Genomic DNA, 16260 nt, shown 5'->3' with positions numbered 1-16260 from the left:
ACCTTATTACAGGGTCTGACTCTTCTTTAAATGACCGCGATTCTATGCGACTCTCCTTGATCTGCTTTCAATCAAATTTTGTTTGTTGATAGCATTAATTTTTATTTCATTTTGCTTATCATTGCTTATCAAATTATACGATTACAATTATAGTTGCACAAGATTTTGGAATTTTTAAAATTCTTTTTTTTAAATTAATATTTGATATTAATATAACGTCTTATATTAATATTTATATAACGTCTTAATAGCTCTATAAACTTTTGGATATACAATATGCATCACGGAATTATACAAATATGCAAAATTTTACAGAGATGAATATATATTGAATAATTTACTGCGTTTCTCCTTATATATCCATTTCTATTAAAAATATATATTCCATTTATATTAAAAATATTGTTATCTATATATATCAACAAAAAATGGGCAGAGCAAGCTTTTGCGGCAGATGTATAATAAGGGGCAGCGGTCGAGTCTGATAAAAAAAAATAAGAAACCTAATTTCAAGAAATGCAATCGAACGTGATATATTTCGCTCCTTCTCTCTCTCTCTCTTTCTTTATCCGGCAATCGGTATAATCCAGATCGCGATCGGTGTAACCTTGTCGCGCGTAACCTTGCGAGAGCTTGAACTTCACCGTTGAGACGAAAGCGCTCGAATAAAAGGGGGTTCGTTTCGATCGTTCTGCTCGCTCGCTTCTGCCGGATCGAGCTCTCGATCACTTTCTCCGACGATACGGCTCAACGGAGGTCCGGTCCTCGTACCGGAAGTGGGAGTGAAGGAGAGAAAGAACGCAGTAGGAGAAGGAGGAGGAGAGGGGGGGGGGAGTTATCCCCGGGGGGGCCCGGGGCCCAAATCGACGACGGCGCTTCCATCACCTTCCCCCCCGGATGGAATTCCCCCGGATTTCCACCACTTAAGGCTGCTGGACCCACCTCCATCGGCCACCACCGCGGTTTCCTCGCCGCGAAGCGCCTGCCGGTGATATGCCTTCGGGGAGGATACGCGCCTATATAACTACGGCGTTCCGGTGATTGAACGAAGTAAGCTAAGTTTTCCTGCGCCCAGGGTACAGGAGGCACGCGCCGAGCCCAACGGGCGGCATTGCGAGAAATATGAGGATTCGCCCGGGATGCGCGGTCAGTTGTTGCACTTCATTCAATCTCTCTTATCACAATTTTCACCGATATAAAGTTCGCCGTGCATTTAGCGCTAACACGAAAAAAATCCTCCAACTTGTCCCTCCGCCAACTCGCGCGTCGCGTGAATTTTTCGATTTAAAGGGGAAAAAATACAATATTAAAAGATTTTTTTTTTTAAAGTGCTCTAATTCGAGTTTATAGAGTCGTGTCTACTCCACGAAGCGTTTCCTCGCGTTTTTATGTGTTTATATCGAATTGCGAAACGGACAGTGTTTTTGGCAAACGCCGTTGTTTTCGTCATCGGATGACGATTCGATCCTCTCATTGATGGCGCACTAGTTGGAGAAATATTTTTTTTCATACGTCGATACTTTGGTTATTGATTTCTTTGGATTTATCACTTTGTAAACTTTATTTATAGGCTGTATTAGCGCTGCTACTGCAGGCCGCTCTTGTGGCGAGCAAAGCTGTAGATCAAACGCAGCATCCGCAACGTCAAACTCCGTACGTATATGATGAGTTATTTTAGTAATAAAGAAATAATAACTGTTTACTTTGCGCGATATACAAGATGTTTGATAATAAACAGTATATATGATGGACGTGACAAAATTTAATTTTAATCTACAAAGAGTAGCAAGATATTAGCGGTTACTAATGTATTTAAAAATATTTTTCTTATTGTTTTTACATTTGCGTATTTTGTATTTAATCTAAATTTCTTTATATTTTATTTTGATAATTATTGAGATAATGTAGAGAAATCTGACCGTTTATAATGTGTAATAATTGTTATTTATATATTTTTCTTTTGTTAATTGATAATTAATCGAACTTTTTTGTATATTTTAAAGAAAATCGAAAAATATATAATGAATATATATTCTAGAAATTCTAGAGTTATTCTGTTTAATCGCGCGATATTGATTATTGATTATTATAGATACGTTAAAGAGGCACAAAAACGATGGGGAGGCGATTCCGGTGGCGATTACGGTAATGTTGAAGGTGGTGACATTGGTGGTCACTTCGGTGGCGGTGATGCAGGTGATCACTTTGGTGGCGGTGATGCAGGTGGTCACTTTGGTGGCGGTGACGCTGGCGGCCACTTTGATGGCGGCGATGCTGGCGGCCACTTTGGTGGCGGTGATGCTGGCGATCACTTTGGTGGCGGTGACATTGGAGGTCATTTGGGCGGCGGTGATATTGGCGGAGGTGGTATCGGTGGTCACTTGAATATCGGAGGTGACATTGGTGGTCATCCAAGTGGCGGTGACATTGGCGGCGGTGGCATCGAGGCGCATCACGGAGGCGACCATCATCATCACGATGAGGGATACTGGAAAAAGAAATTAGTGTGGAAGCCGGGTTGGAAAAAGATCTGGAAACCGGCGAAAAAGCAGATCTGGAAGCCCGCGTGGAAGAAGATCTGGAAGCCTATCTGGGTGCCGACGCAAAAAGCGGTGTGGAAGGAGATTCAAGTACCAGCGTGGAAGAAAATCTGGAAACCTGTGTGGAAAGAGATTCAAGTGCCGGTGTGGAAGGAGATAAAAGTGCCAGCTTGGAAACAAATTTGGAAGCCGATTTGGCAACCAATCAAGGTACCCGCTTGGAAGGAGATTCAAGTACCGGCGTGGAAAAAGATCTGGAAGCCAGTCTGGAAAGAGATTCAGGTACCGGCGTGGAAGGAGATTCAAGTACCTGCTTGGAAGAAACTTTGGGTCCCCGAATGGGTAAAAATTGGCATACCGGGTAATCACTATCACGGTACTGATCATCATGGATGGCAGTATACCAGCCACGATCTCTGGAAAAAGAAATTGATTTGGAAACCGGTATGGAAAAAATACTGGAAAACGGTGAAAAAGCAAATTTGGGTACCGGATAAGAAACTCGAATGGAAGGAGGCTTGGAAGCAGATATGGAAACCAGCGAAAAAGCAGATCTGGGTAGAAGATAAGAAGCTAGTTTGGAAGGCAGAGTGGATACAAATTTGGAAGCCAGGCAAGAAGCTCATCTGGGTTCCTGATAAGAAACTCGAATGGAAGGAAGCTTGGAAGCAGATCTGGAAAACCGACAAAAAATTGGTATGGATACCTGATAAGAAACTCGCCTGGAAGGAAGCGTGGAAGCAGATCTGGGTGCCCGCTTGGAAGGAAATCTGGGTACCAGCATGGAAAAAGATTTGGAAACCAGTCTGGATATCCGAATGGTTCCCCAACGAAGACCACCATCATCACCACGGTTGGGATCGCAAGGACACGCAGACGCAGAATACGCAAGTTGTGCCTTACAGCCCAGAAGTCGCTCAGCAGAAGAGGCAAGCGCAGCAGCAGCAGCAGCAACAGCAACAGCAACAGCAACAGCAACAGCAACAGCAACAGCAAGTGCAGCAACCTCAAACAGACGTTAACAAAATCAGATGGGACAGATCTTTTAAAGCAAATCCGCCGACGGTTTCGCAGCACCTGGTACCACCGCCAGCTAATCAAAACGGAGGTCAAGCCGGCTTTACGTTCCCCGGCCGCTAAGATGAAGCTGGATTGAGCTCTGTGTAAAATAATCTTGCACTATAATCCCTGAAAATGCTTGTACAAACGTCTCTATGAGAAAGTACTGTAACATAAGTCGCTGTATATATTACGTTTTAGGAGAGATTAAGATAAGTCGCTTTAAGTTACCCGAAATTGTTTGACTGATTGTGTACTCGCTACTCTTCGGAGTATCACTCTTTGATGCTTTATAACCCTTATCTTTTTCCTTTCCTTGTTTTCTTTTTATACTCACGTTGTTGTCATTCCAATTGTTAATTCTAATAGTGTTATGAATAAAGTTTATAAATATTTTGTTAATTTTTTGACTACTATTATTTCTCATTTTCAGTCCGCGCATTATTTTTGCTTATGCAAGATTCATAACATACTTTTATCGGCTTGATAATAACAGCCGATTAAATTAAATATACAAATATTGCAAATCATGCAAATAACAAATAATTTTTTATATATGGATTTTTTTAAATTAAAAATCGATTTAGTTTCAGCAAAAATGTTAAAGAAAGTCAGTTATCATAAATCTGAAACGGAAAATTGAGCATTCCTTCAACGGAGAAAATTTTTAAGATGCTCATCGCGTTTAAATGTACAGTCGCACATTTCTCGTCTAGCAAGCATACATAATTAGTATAATTTACTTTTAGATTTAAACAAATCACATTCACTTTCTAACAGTCGATTGCTCGGTTATTTTGTTTACTGAAAACATTTAAAACTAACAATAAGAAATTATTTATGTGAATTTATTTTTGTATCATTATCAATTATTTTTTAAATTTTGAATAATAATATATATTTAAATTTACGATATTTCGATATTCTAAGATCTCTGAAAGAATGCACAATTATTATTAAATTGAAAGAAACATCCGTAATATATTTTGCATATATAAGCTTAATCTTGTCATTTTATATAATTTTATTACTTCTATGAATTTCAAAAAAGAGACTATTTTGTCAAGTCAGATGAATTGAGCCATAAAAAGCAAGAAATATTTTACTCAGAAGAAAGAAAACATATCTGTTTGTTGTAAATTATATATAATTTGTGAACTAAGACAAGAAAGAATGAAAATCAAAATAGAGATAACTAAGCTTTGAAATGATATGATAATATGACACATTTATAATGCAAATTCTATTTACCAAAGAAAGATAGGCATTGTAATGCAACAAAGCAAATGTTGAACAAGATGATAGATTAATCTATTATTTTCGATGTATACATATATTCAAGATTAAATTAATTATAATTATAATTATAATTAATTTAATCTTGAATATATGTATACATTAAAAATAATAGATTATTATTTTCATCAAAAATAATAGATAAATTAATTATAATTATAATTATATATTAATCTCGAATATATATATATATATATATATATATATATATATATATATATACATAATTAATTATAATTATAATTATAATTAAGAAATACAATTGATCTGAAAAAAATATTTACCTTTTTATAATGGATTATTTTTTATTCTTTATTTCTAATTTTTTTATCCGGGTAATGTCGGAGAATATAAATGCTATTCGAGTCTCGTACTATTATAATTTTGTAACAATTGTTTTTTTAAAAATAGACACGTTCACATAAAAGACAATACGTCTGATCATCTAATTTCAAAGTGAATCGCCTGTCACATTTTGAACTTGCGGCGAAGATGATGCAACGCAAATACGCGCACGTATCCCTGCGAAATTGGAGAAAGTGGAGTCTGTTATGGAAGACAGGTGACCAGCATGTAGAGGACCTCGACCGTGGAGAAAGTATCGGTGCACCCACACAGCAACATAAATTTAATCTATATGCCACTATGCTGCCCGTCTCGATAGACTAACAACGAGTATTGCTCGACGCAGATTCCCGTTCGATTGATGATGACAACGACGAGGACGGTGAGATTTCACTGGCGCCAACTACGGAAGAGAGGATTTTTTTCTGTAGTGCGATCGTACGTAGGAAAATAGAATCAGTGAAATCATGATACGTAGGTACGTTTTTCTGACATGACATGAGACCGGGATACAGGAAACATTTTCACTTTTTGTCTCACGTTTACTTTCATTTAATCACGCACAGATGAGTTTGATCCGAAAACTATATAATTCCTTCTTTTTATCTTTTTGTTTTATAGAAATTTTATCTTGCAAAACCTCTTCTTAGAAATATTCAAACTTACACAATATTATATATATATATATATATATATATATATATATATATATATATATATATATATAATATCGATATCATAATATTATTTTTATACTTAATAATTTACACAATAATGTATGCAATATACATACATTCAGGAAGGGCCAAAACGTTCCAGCCAGACTTTGAGTTTTTATAGAAAATTTAATTTCGAATAAAAAGTTTCCTATAAAATCTCAAAGTCTGGCCGGAATGTTCGGGCCTATCTTATGTAATGAAGCGCTCTTTGTTGTTGTTCTCTTGTGACAGTTTATTATGATTTTTTTTGCCTGATTTCGAAAGCGATGACTCAATGACAAACAGCTAGATAAACAAGTATTATTCCAAGATAATTCCACCTAAGACATTTCTTTTCTATGTTGTTTTTCTGTACAAGGACAGGTATAGTACATTCTTGTGTAAATTGTGATTTGTAAGCTGTGGCCAAATATCGTGATAATAGTTATTTTACAACACAATAGACGATTTCTAGACATCTCTCCTTCGTATATGTTTCTCACGATGTGTAAAGCAATGTATAATATCACTCAACTCAATTTTTGCGTGAAATTACGATTGTAAATGTTGCGAGTAAGTTTATGTACCTAAATAAAAGAGCACATTCTAATAACTTTTTGGCGATATAATTTAATAATTATTTGTAACTATTTATTTGCAGCAAAAAAAAAAACAATGGAAAAAGGATCTAATCGATATTCTTAATCCTACAAATATAATAACCTATTTTTAATCTTATCTTTTTTTATGCAATTGTTAAAAAATGATAATAATTAATATTTTTTATTTCTAATTAATATTCACATTTAATTAAAAATTTTTAATATTTTTTTTTTATTTTAACAAATAACGTTATTTAAAATAACATTTGATGTTTATATATAAGACAAGTATAATAGATTCTCACACAATTTCATTCAATTTCGGAAAGAAAGTTACTACACAAATAAGTCTTTTAAAAAATCATAGCGTTTTGCGACTACAATATTTTTCATTAGCATTAATTTTTTTATCGAAATATGATCGAAATGCATCGAATCTTAAAATATAAAGTTAAAATATAAAAATAACAAAATTTTAAAAAAGAAATAATTCTCGTATATTATACTTTGTATACAATAGCTTTCACAGGCAAAAACATGCGTCTATTGAAACATCAGATAGATATTTTTGTTCGTAGAGGCCATTGGGTGCCACGTTGATAATATCAAAGGGGGAAACTCTAAATTCATTCTTTGGTTATCATACACACCCATACACACACACACGCACGCACACACACACACACACACACACACACACACACATATTTATATATACATTTATATATACACGTTATGCACACATTTATATATACCTATATATACCTGTAGCTCATGCTCATATAAGTCACTTTAGAAGATACGAAGTATCAAGTATCTCAGTGCATTTAAAGATGTTACATCTAACGATCTTTCTAATTCTTGTTATATTCGTTTGTTTTTATTATCTCTGTGATGGCAAGCCAAGAAATTATCCACCTGGTATGCAAAACAAATCAACAAATTCATGAAGATACAATTCTTCGAAAATCCAGTGTTTTAAATAAAGTATTTAATTTGGATAGTGTTAATGCGATTGCTTTAATTTACATAATTTTATTAAAGTGTTTATAAGCGTTTATAAATTTATTGTATATTTTTAAATGCTCGTAAGTATAGTAGATAAACTGAAATGCAGTTTATCATCATTTGTTTGTATAGCATCCTTGATTTATTAGTGTATTAATCATACAGGTCCGCCGTGGCTACCGTTCCTGGGATGTTACCTGACGTTTATGCGATTACGTTCAAAATATGAATACAGCCATATAGCTCTTCAAGAACTGACACGTACGTATGGGCCGATATTGGGGCTAAAACTTGGAAATCAAAAGGTGGTGGTAATCTCGACTTACGATCTGGTGAAGAAAGCTCTTCGCTGCGATGAGTTTAATAGCCGACCGGACGGATTTTTCTTCAGGGTACGATCGTTTGGGAAGAGAAAAGGTACGTTATTTCAACAAAATCCGAAAAATTAATTTCCATTGTCTTGATTAGCATATAAACGATCGTAACTCTCTCTCATCCTCTCGGGCAGGCCTTGTGTTCACTGAGGATACCACTTGGTTGCAAATTCGTACATTTACGACGCGACACCTGCGAACATTTGGCATAGGTCAGTCGGTTATGAAAAAGCAATTGATGATCGAGGCTCGAGAGCTCATCAATCATCTGCAGGAGATAAGCGAGCATGGCGCGATATCAATGGACAGGGCATTCGACGTTGCGGTGCTCAATTCGTTATGGTTTATGATTGCCGGACACACATTCCGTTACGAGGATGAAAAACTGCAACAAGCGCTCGAGGTCGCTCATGACGCCTTCAGGTAAGGACTGAAGAAAATCTTATAAGTAAAGTTTAATAAAATATAGTATAAATATTATTTTCGATATTATACGATATGACAAATTTGTGTTTTAATATATATTATATAACATATAATATTATATTAATATTTTATTGATACATAATATAATCTATTTTAATCTAAATTTCGAAATATATACTTGCTGTTACACAGATTAATGGATAATCTGGGCGGAGTGGTGTCGCAGATACCTTTTTTACGATTCATTATTCCAGAATTATCGGGATATAATGAACTGATGAAGATCCTCAAAAAACTTTGGAGCTTCATCGACGACGAGATCAAGATGCACGAGAGCGACCCGCCGCCCGATAATCAGCCGCGCGATCTTATTGACGCGTTTCTCTCGAAAATGTCGAAGAAGAATGGCGATGAAGATACTATTTTTGATCGTGAGTAATTTTTGCAAAATTATCCAGGAGGATAAAAATATACCATTTGATTAATCGATTAATTTCAATTGTGTCAGAAAATATTCCGCGGAATGATATTCGTTCGGAATCGTCTCAGGTATTTTCACAAAATAACAATAATCGAAATTTTAGATATAGATCGAGACGCGCGCGATTGGATTAAATATCTTTCTTTTCCTCAATTAAATAAAACTTTGTTTGTGATTAACGCGTATTACACCTCGTAGGTGAGATGTTATTGGTATTATGCCTTGATCTCTTTTTGGCCGGATCGAAGACGACCATCGATACTTTAGCGACCGCGTTTCTCTTTCTGTCGTTAAATCCTGAATGGGTGAAGAAACTTCAAGCTGATTTAGACAGAGTCGTCGGCAGATCAAGAGCTCCTACCGAAGACGACTTGCCGTCTTTACCAATGATAGAAGCTTTCTTAACTGAGGTAATTAATTGATAAATTGATGAGATAAAAAAAATGAAATATCTATAATTATCGCGCAAATAAATACAACGATATTTATCTTTTTATATTACGATGTATGAAAATGGCATATGTGTATGTATCAAATAAATATACATATGTATATGTATGTAGATACAAAGATATTTAATTATGACACCACTTGGCATACCTCATAGGACTTCAAAAGATGTCTTTCTAAACGGATATCGAATACCTAAGGTAATGAATCTTATTTTCTATTATAAGTAATGATCGATACAATCATACGAATTATTATTTCTAATCTGAGTCCCCTTCTTGCTCATTTTTTTAATTTCTGTATCGATTTTTTTTTTGTCAAGCCGAGTATGTGATGGCGATGTGAAATCAGATTAGAAAAATATTACCTTCTATATATACCTTCAAAATAACAAAACGGCTCAAAAATAATAAAATTTTATAGCAGCTTTAGGAGCAATTATTGTGTGTTCGTATAATAAAATTATATTAATATATAATATAATTTATATATTTATTATACATTCCTATATATAAGATCAAATTATTATTAATATATAATTATTATTAATATAATACTGCAAATTTATGTCGCTCCTAAATTGCATTTTATAAAAAGATTATCGTTTTGCAGGATACGAATGTGCTTTTTCATTATCATAGCGCTCACAATGACAAGGCGCACTGGGACGAACCGAATGTGTTCCGTCCGGAACGTTTTCTAAATGAACGGGGCCAATTTTCTCGCAACTCCACCTTCCCTTTTGGTTTAGGTAAGTTTGAGACTACGCGAAATCGCGAGTATTCTCGCCATTGTCTCTCTGTCTCTGTATCGCGAAAATTTCACGCTTTGCGAAGGTGTGCGTAAAATAATCAACACATCATGCGCATTGCGTTCTCACAATTATACGTATACTAATTTGCGAGAACAATGCGGGTGATATTATTTCGTGTTTCAAGGCAAGAGACACTGTCCGGGTGAACTGCTGGCGCGTTCCTCGTTGTTCCTGTTCTTCACCAACATCGTGCATTATTTCGACGTGGAAATCTCGGCCGATCACAGCAAACCAGATCTGAAATTCCACGATGGTTTCACCCTGTCGCCGAAGCCATATTATCTTAAACTCACGAAGAGATCCGATCTAAATGACTGAGACGGAAAGGTCGCGCCGCAAACCTTACGTGATGATACATTTGGACTTCCGTGAAACGCGGGCTCGGTTTCGTCGAACTCGTAAAACGAGACGTAAAAGTGAGACTTTTGCGTGGCGGGTAAAACCAATAAACGTCATTTTCAAACATTGCGCCGGATCTGTAATAGCTACAAATGTTTTTGTCAAACATAATATTATAGTTCGTGCTACATGTATAACACATAAAATATACAGTATGTCAATTATAAATGATTACTAAGTACATTTGGTTTAATAAAAAGTAACACAATATAATTATAATTAAGGAGGATTGAGAGAGAAGAGAGAGATGAATAAAATTACTTTCAAAAATTTCTCGTTATCAATTGGTATTTTTAAAATAAAGATTTAAAATTGTAGTAATCGCGATAAAAACATTTTTATTAATTAAAAAATATAAAGCCATCTCTCTTTTCTCTCTCAAACTATTGTTTTGTTCTCTTCCTAAATCTCCTGGAAGCAAATATGATTTTTCAAATATAAAATGATGAATATATTTATTTCATCGAAATATACTATACTATAAAGCATTTTATATGACAAATTTAATCACAGAAAAAAGTTTTTATATTTGCTTATACAATTTAAAATATTATATTAAATGTAACATTGTCACATTAAATATAAAGACATTATATAAAAAGAGATAAATAAAAAGAAGGAAGAAATAAGGGGAGAAAATCTATTTTCTATTTTTTTTATGATAATTTTATAATTTCTCTAAGATATTTTTTTAAAGAATGTGGGAATTCAGAGTTTCTATAAATATACGCCTCGAAATATATAATTCAGTTTGAATAATATCAATAAGGTATGGTCCCTATACTAAATATTTATCATTAATAGTATGTAATTAATTTATAAGATTAAATAATAGAGAAAAATATTTACACACAAAGCATAGCAAGCTTGTGTGCTTGTCTTCTTTTTCTATATATTGTTTATTATATCTTGTCTAAAATAAATCAACATATTCTTGAACTGAATATAATACATTAACTTACATAAATCTTCTGACTTTCATAAAATGTTATAACACACACACTCAATCATTCGTTTCAGAGTTTCAATTAGAAATAACTTTTAAGATATTTTACAAGCACATGCACAGTTATGTTCGCAATCAGATAACAAGCATACTTTACCATATAGAAGTATTAGATACATACACACGCGCACATATCTTTATTATATATAATCGCATTAAATTACCTAAATTGTCACATACGCGCGTGCATACATATGTTATATAATTGATTATTATATTTGAAATTTTATAATGAAACGTATAAATGGACTGTGGCAATCTTAGACATGCCATTAAAACCATTCGCAAATCGGAGCTTGCACTTATAATTAACATAATTAATAAGATCCAATTCGTAAGACACGTTTCCTTGCATGTATCTCTGATATAATGACTATTTTTTTGGACACTTGTAAAGCAAGATTAGATAGGAACGTCACTAAGAATTTTATCAGCCTAATATCCTGTGATTGCAACTGTTCACATACAGCAGTCTTTCATAGCGCTATACTCCAACATGCTGTACATTGTTTATTTTATATGTATATATATGTGTATATTATGTATATTTATATTTAGCTTTGCCAAACTATGATTCCAATTAAAATCGATAATACAACTGCTGCTATAAGTACGAGAACACACTTCTTTTTACGCAATTTCGTTTGATACATACTCGCTTGCCTTACTTGAGAAGCACCTTCGCTGACAGATACTTCAGTTCTTTCAACCGAAGCTTCTATAGAATCAATAACCTCTCCTTGATCATATACCAAAGCTCCAAGATCTTTGAATATTTGATTAATATCGCTAATATTACTCTGTACAAAAGATAAATAATATAATTATATTTGCATATATATTTGTTATGGTAATTGTGAAAAAATATTTACCTCCAACTGTCTTATACTAGCTTCTTGTTCTTCCAACATTCGTAAGTTCATTTGTTCCTGCAGTTGATCCTGTTGCAGTTTTTGATGATCATTTGTATACGTTCTACTATCTTGTAATTCTATAAGCGTCTCCTGTTTCTTTTCCCCAAATGGTGCAATACCTGCACTAGCTTTAGCTTTTCTGACCATTTCTTTTTCCTTCGAAGCAGCCAGCCTTTGTACAGCCTAAGTTTATACATAAACAATAATTATTAGTAATATAATACAAATATTAAAATATTTCAAAGTTAATCAACAATTAATATCAATATTTACTTGGAAAGAATTCAATGCACTTGTAAATTCATCTTGAAGACGCTCTCTTTGCATTTTTCTCTGTCTTTGTTCTCCAGGGCTTGTAGATCCAGAGTTATTTGCTAATACAGCCAAATCTCGAAGATGAACACTAGTATCCTTTGCCAATTGCTGTGTATAATGCTGTATTTGATGCCTATAAACAATAAAATTTTATTAATTATTAATTTTAGTTTCCTCAGGTACCTTGTAACTTACAGCTGATTCCTGAGTTCTTGAGAATCAGTGGAGCTACCCAACTGATTGACCATCTTCTGCATGGAAGATACTACAAAAGAATTATCAATATGAGTATCCCATAATATAATTTTCAAATCAATTCTGTTGATTCGATACTCACCATTCTGCGATATCTTAAGTATCGAAGTACCAATAGTTTGAGACAACTTGCCAAAATCTTGCTCTCGAGCAGGACCTCCATTGTGATATGATGAGAATCCAGCATCCATCTTGACGTTATCAACTAAATTGGACATACACACTAATTTAATTAATTAAGTAATAGGCATAAATATCTGTAAATGATATATATTTCTAATTTAAAGGTAAAGCAAGAATCCAGAAGTTAAAGTAAGGGTCGAATGTGACTGTTCTGACAAGAATTTCAATCAATTTTCGCACACGAACGATTTTAAATGCAACTAACCAATTTTCTGCGAATAAAAGTATCAACTGTTCTTCAACACTCGTCGAAGCTCTGGCGATGACGTTTATAAAATTTACATGAAATACGCCTTATCACAAATCCTTAATGAAAATGAAGGAATCGTTGCTATCACCTGATGTAATTCTACTTGTCAACAAAACGAATGACGACTGGTGAGTAGTGGGTCGATACGTTTGCGCGATGACTCACGGAATTGATATACTGTCTGTGGAATTCCACCTCTCGATATTTTATGCATATATGTATACGAATATATACATATACACGGTTCGCGTTGCTGCACGATTCAAAGAATTCTTCCAAGATTTTTGACACGATAAAATGCTAAAAAAAATTCTTGCGTTGATCAATAACGCCACTGAGATAGATTTTGAATGAATCTGATCGCCACAAACGTATTAAATTGTAGATTCCGAGTCTCGAGCAATAGAAAGGATAAGGATCTCTGTTGGAAATAAATTTATCAATCTAACGAGAGAGCACAAGCACATATGATTTCAAATATGCATAAAAGATGATTTTTTTCTCGTTTTATATCAAGGACATAGTCCACTTGGCGCTTCACGTAATGTTTGATTGACCAATCAGAATAGAGAAACCTATCTTTTGAAGTAGACTACATGCCGAGAGTGAAAGAGAGAAAGACTATAATTAAATTGCTCTCTTTTACCTAATCTTCCACTAAAAATTATGGAGGTGGGAATTCTTGTTATGTATAATAAATATACAAAATATTAATCGAATATAATATGATATAAAATATCAACGGAGCAGCCACACATTTTTTTTTACAATAATGCTTTGTATTATTCTTTTTTGCATTTTTTTTTTTAAATTATATAATACAGCTGATGTATGGATATTAACGACATAAAAAGTATATAAATAAAATTGATTAATGAAACAGTTCAATTTAAAATCGCCTAAACTGTTTTTTAAATCTTTCATAATGATAATCATCTGTTGCCTTTTCTCCATTGTCTTTTCGCTTTCCTCGAACATCTTCTTTGGTAGTGCTTTTTTTCTTGTTATCAGATTCTTGCTGCGTCTTCTGGAAATCCGAATCTTCTATGTTAACTAAAAATAAAATTAATATATATATATTAATATGATAAATTAATATATATATTAAAATATATATATATATATATATATATATATATATATATATATATATATATATATATATATCAATTAGAATGACAAATTCACATACATCTGTTGTGTTGTACAAAATTTACAGCCATATTAGTAGGAACAAACTGCGATGGTCCATCTTTCTTTCTATGTCTATCCCAAAGTAGCTTTAACTTTGCCTCTTCTGTAGCTTCAATATTACGGATTTTAGCCCTGAAAATTAAATTGTATTTATATTATGTAAAAATAATATTTGCTATAAAACTTGTAATACTAAACACTTTCTCTTTCTCTCTCTTTTTTCTAAAGTAAATAAATTTATATTATTATTTCAGATTTCAACAATAATTATTTATATATCTTATTAATGTCAAATATATTCACTATTGTCTATTCTTCATCACGTCTAAATTATGGAAAAATACTTACTCTATGCCGAGGTCAACTTCTGGAATACCAGAGAGCATTTGATTTGAAAGCATTTCCTCGCTACGGTTGGTTGAACTTTGCCTTAAATGTCCTGGTACTGCACGTAATGCTGCTTCTTCGGGTGAGCAATACGATCCTTTCTCATTATATGTACTATTTCCCATATCATTATTATTTTTACTTTTCCTTTTTGATAATTCCTCTTCTATATATTTAACCCTAGTAACAGTATTTATATTAGCTTGTAATATATCTGTATAAATTCTGTTTCAATACCAGCAATATATAATAGAAATAAATCTACATATGTACATACATTTCTTCATCCTCATCTCGTTTATTAGTCTCTGCATTAAATTGTGTTCCAATGCCAGTTTCGTATGCATCATTTTGCCTGTGTTTTGTATTTTTCAATACAGCCATATTTACCATTCCTCCAGTCTTCATGTTAAAAGGATCAGACTAAATTAACATATAGTTATTAATTTATATTATTACATTTTCTCTCTTATATATCATGTTTTAATTTCACTATAATATATATATCATATGTACCGTTATTGCATCAGATGCAACACTTTCTCCAAGAGCTAAACCAGCGACATTGATACCTGCTGGTCTTTCACGGAGCTTTTGGATAATCTTCATCTCTTCAACTTTTTCTCTAAAATAAATCTTCCTCTTTATAATCAGAGTAATTTTTTTATTCTATTGATATTCAATTAATATATGTAATATGTCATATATACCTGACAGATACTTTTTCACCCTCACTGTCATTGTCATCCGACAGAACTTCACGTTTCCTTAATGATTTTTTTTTCTTCTTCTTAAACTGAATATTATGCGATTCATCGTCACTGTTACCCATATTTCCTTAAACACACTTCTAACACACTGAAAAACTTATATGTATTTTTATATATTTTTTTCACAAGTACATTCGCTTTAAATATACACGTGCTTTTACGCACGATTGTCAAATTCTACATATAAATCCACAGTTTTCTAGCTTCGTAAAAAAATAGATTGACAGAAGTGACAACCATCGACAAACTCCGAATCAGATGGCGTTCGAAAATTTACTTGGAGTAGAGTAGCATTTGGTTGACCAATCAGGACAAAGAAATCTTTCTTATTTGAAATGCTACTCTACTCCGACGTTTACTAAAGCAGATCCTCACACAAATCTTTACAAGTAATATTTTTATATTCCCTAAAAAATTTTTTATTTCCTAAAAAATCAATGACTTTTTACTTGTATTTTTGAAAACAGTGAGCTGAAGGATTGGGAGAAAAAGAT

At 33.3% G+C, this 16260-nt stretch overlaps 4 protein-coding genes across 6 annotated transcripts; 2 read left to right on the top strand and 2 right to left on the bottom strand.

The window, feature by feature from the left end:
• Positions 1 to 1061: 1061 nt before the first annotated feature.
• LOC126854884 (uncharacterized) lies at positions 1062 to 4001 on the top strand. The gene is made up of 3 exons (XM_050602031.1): positions 1062 to 1146; positions 1571 to 1653; positions 2093 to 4001. Exons 1-3 carry the CDS (start codon positions 1123 to 1125, stop codon positions 3678 to 3680), a joined length of 1695 nt encoding a protein of 564 aa, XP_050457988.1. The 5' UTR covers positions 1062 to 1122; the 3' UTR covers positions 3681 to 4001.
• A 1621-nt stretch (positions 4002 to 5622) lies between these two features.
• LOC126855265 (methyl farnesoate epoxidase-like) lies at positions 5623 to 11062 on the top strand. 2 transcript variants are annotated; one of them, XM_050602738.1, is made up of 8 exons: positions 5623 to 5718; positions 7714 to 7965; positions 8057 to 8345; positions 8541 to 8779; positions 9028 to 9239; positions 9393 to 9479; positions 9892 to 10030; positions 10218 to 11062. In XM_050602738.1, the coding sequence occupies exons 2-8, from the start codon at positions 7755 to 7757 to the stop codon at positions 10409 to 10411; spliced, it is 1371 nt and encodes a 456-aa protein (XP_050458695.1). In that variant the 5' UTR covers positions 5623 to 5718; positions 7714 to 7754; the 3' UTR covers positions 10412 to 11062. The 2 variants fall into 2 exon arrangements, with proteins under 2 accessions (XP_050458695.1, XP_050458694.1); XM_050602737.1 differs by lacking the exon at positions 5623 to 5718 and adding an exon at positions 7299 to 7461.
• A 276-nt stretch (positions 11063 to 11338) lies between these two features.
• LOC126855267 (syntaxin-12) lies at positions 11339 to 13925 on the bottom strand. Of its 2 annotated transcripts, none has more exons than XM_050602741.1 (6): positions 13504 to 13925; positions 13065 to 13187; positions 12923 to 12992; positions 12686 to 12860; positions 12371 to 12595; positions 11339 to 12298 (listed from the first exon to the last, which is right to left on the bottom strand). In XM_050602741.1, the coding sequence occupies exons 2-6, from the start codon at positions 13171 to 13173 to the stop codon at positions 12053 to 12055; spliced, it is 825 nt and encodes a 274-aa protein (XP_050458698.1). In that variant the 5' UTR covers positions 13174 to 13187; positions 13504 to 13925; the 3' UTR covers positions 11339 to 12052. The 2 variants fall into 2 exon arrangements, with proteins under 2 accessions (XP_050458698.1, XP_050458697.1); XM_050602740.1 differs by having other exon boundaries at positions 13371 to 13921.
• A 229-nt stretch (positions 13926 to 14154) lies between these two features.
• On the bottom strand, positions 14155 to 16012 carry LOC126855266 (telomere length and silencing protein 1 homolog). Its single transcript, XM_050602739.1, has 6 exons — positions 15707 to 16012; positions 15513 to 15621; positions 15274 to 15419; positions 14958 to 15176; positions 14608 to 14741; positions 14155 to 14468 (listed from the first exon to the last, which is right to left on the bottom strand). Exons 1-6 carry the CDS (start codon positions 15826 to 15828, stop codon positions 14305 to 14307), a joined length of 894 nt encoding a protein of 297 aa, XP_050458696.1. The 5' UTR covers positions 15829 to 16012; the 3' UTR covers positions 14155 to 14304.
• Positions 16013 to 16260: the final 248 nt, after the last annotated feature.

Source organism: Cataglyphis hispanica, chromosome 15 (genome assembly GCF_021464435.1).
Source record: "Cataglyphis hispanica isolate Lineage 1 chromosome 15, ULB_Chis1_1.0, whole genome shotgun sequence".
In the NCBI taxonomy this organism is placed as follows: domain Eukaryota; kingdom Metazoa; phylum Arthropoda; class Insecta; order Hymenoptera; family Formicidae; genus Cataglyphis; species Cataglyphis hispanica.
This window is presented reverse-complemented; position numbering and strand designations above follow the sequence as displayed.

Coding starts and splice junctions, on each gene's coding strand:
- LOC126854884 (XM_050602031.1), top strand. CDS start 1,123: ATGAGGATTCGCCCGGGATGCGCG. Junction 1,147..1,570: donor GGATTCGCCCGGGATGCGCG/GTCAGTTGTTGC, acceptor CTTTATTTATAG/GCTGTATTAGCGCTGCTACT. Junction 1,654..2,092: donor CATCCGCAACGTCAAACTCC/GTACGTATATGA, acceptor TGATTATTATAG/ATACGTTAAAGAGGCACAAA.
- LOC126855265 (XM_050602737.1), top strand. CDS start 7,374: ATGTTACATCTAACGATCTTTCTAATTCTTGTTATATTCGTTTGTTTT. Junction 8,780..9,027: donor TGAAGATACTATTTTTGATC/GTGAGTAATTTT, acceptor TACACCTCGTAG/GTGAGATGTTATTGGTATTA. Junction 9,480..9,891: donor ACGGATATCGAATACCTAAG/GTAATGAATCTT, acceptor ATCGTTTTGCAG/GATACGAATGTGCTTTTTCA.
- LOC126855267 (XM_050602741.1), bottom strand. CDS start 13,173: ATGGATGCTGGATTCTCATCATATCACAATGGAGGTCCTGCTCGAGAG. Junction 12,861..12,922: donor CAAGAACTCAGGAATCAGCT/GTAAGTTACAAG, acceptor TATTGTTTATAG/GCATCAAATACAGCATTATA. Junction 12,299..12,370: donor CTAGTATAAGACAGTTGGAG/GTAAATATTTTT, acceptor TCTTTTGTACAG/AGTAATATTAGCGATATTAA.
- LOC126855266 (XM_050602739.1), bottom strand. CDS start 15,828: ATGGGTAACAGTGACGATGAATCGCATAATATTCAGTTTAAGAAGAAG. Junction 15,420..15,512: donor TTGCATCTGATGCAATAACG/GTACATATGATA, acceptor ATGTTAATTTAG/TCTGATCCTTTTAACATGAA. Junction 14,742..14,957: donor GAAGTTGACCTCGGCATAGA/GTAAGTATTTTT, acceptor TTTAATTTTCAG/GGCTAAAATCCGTAATATTG.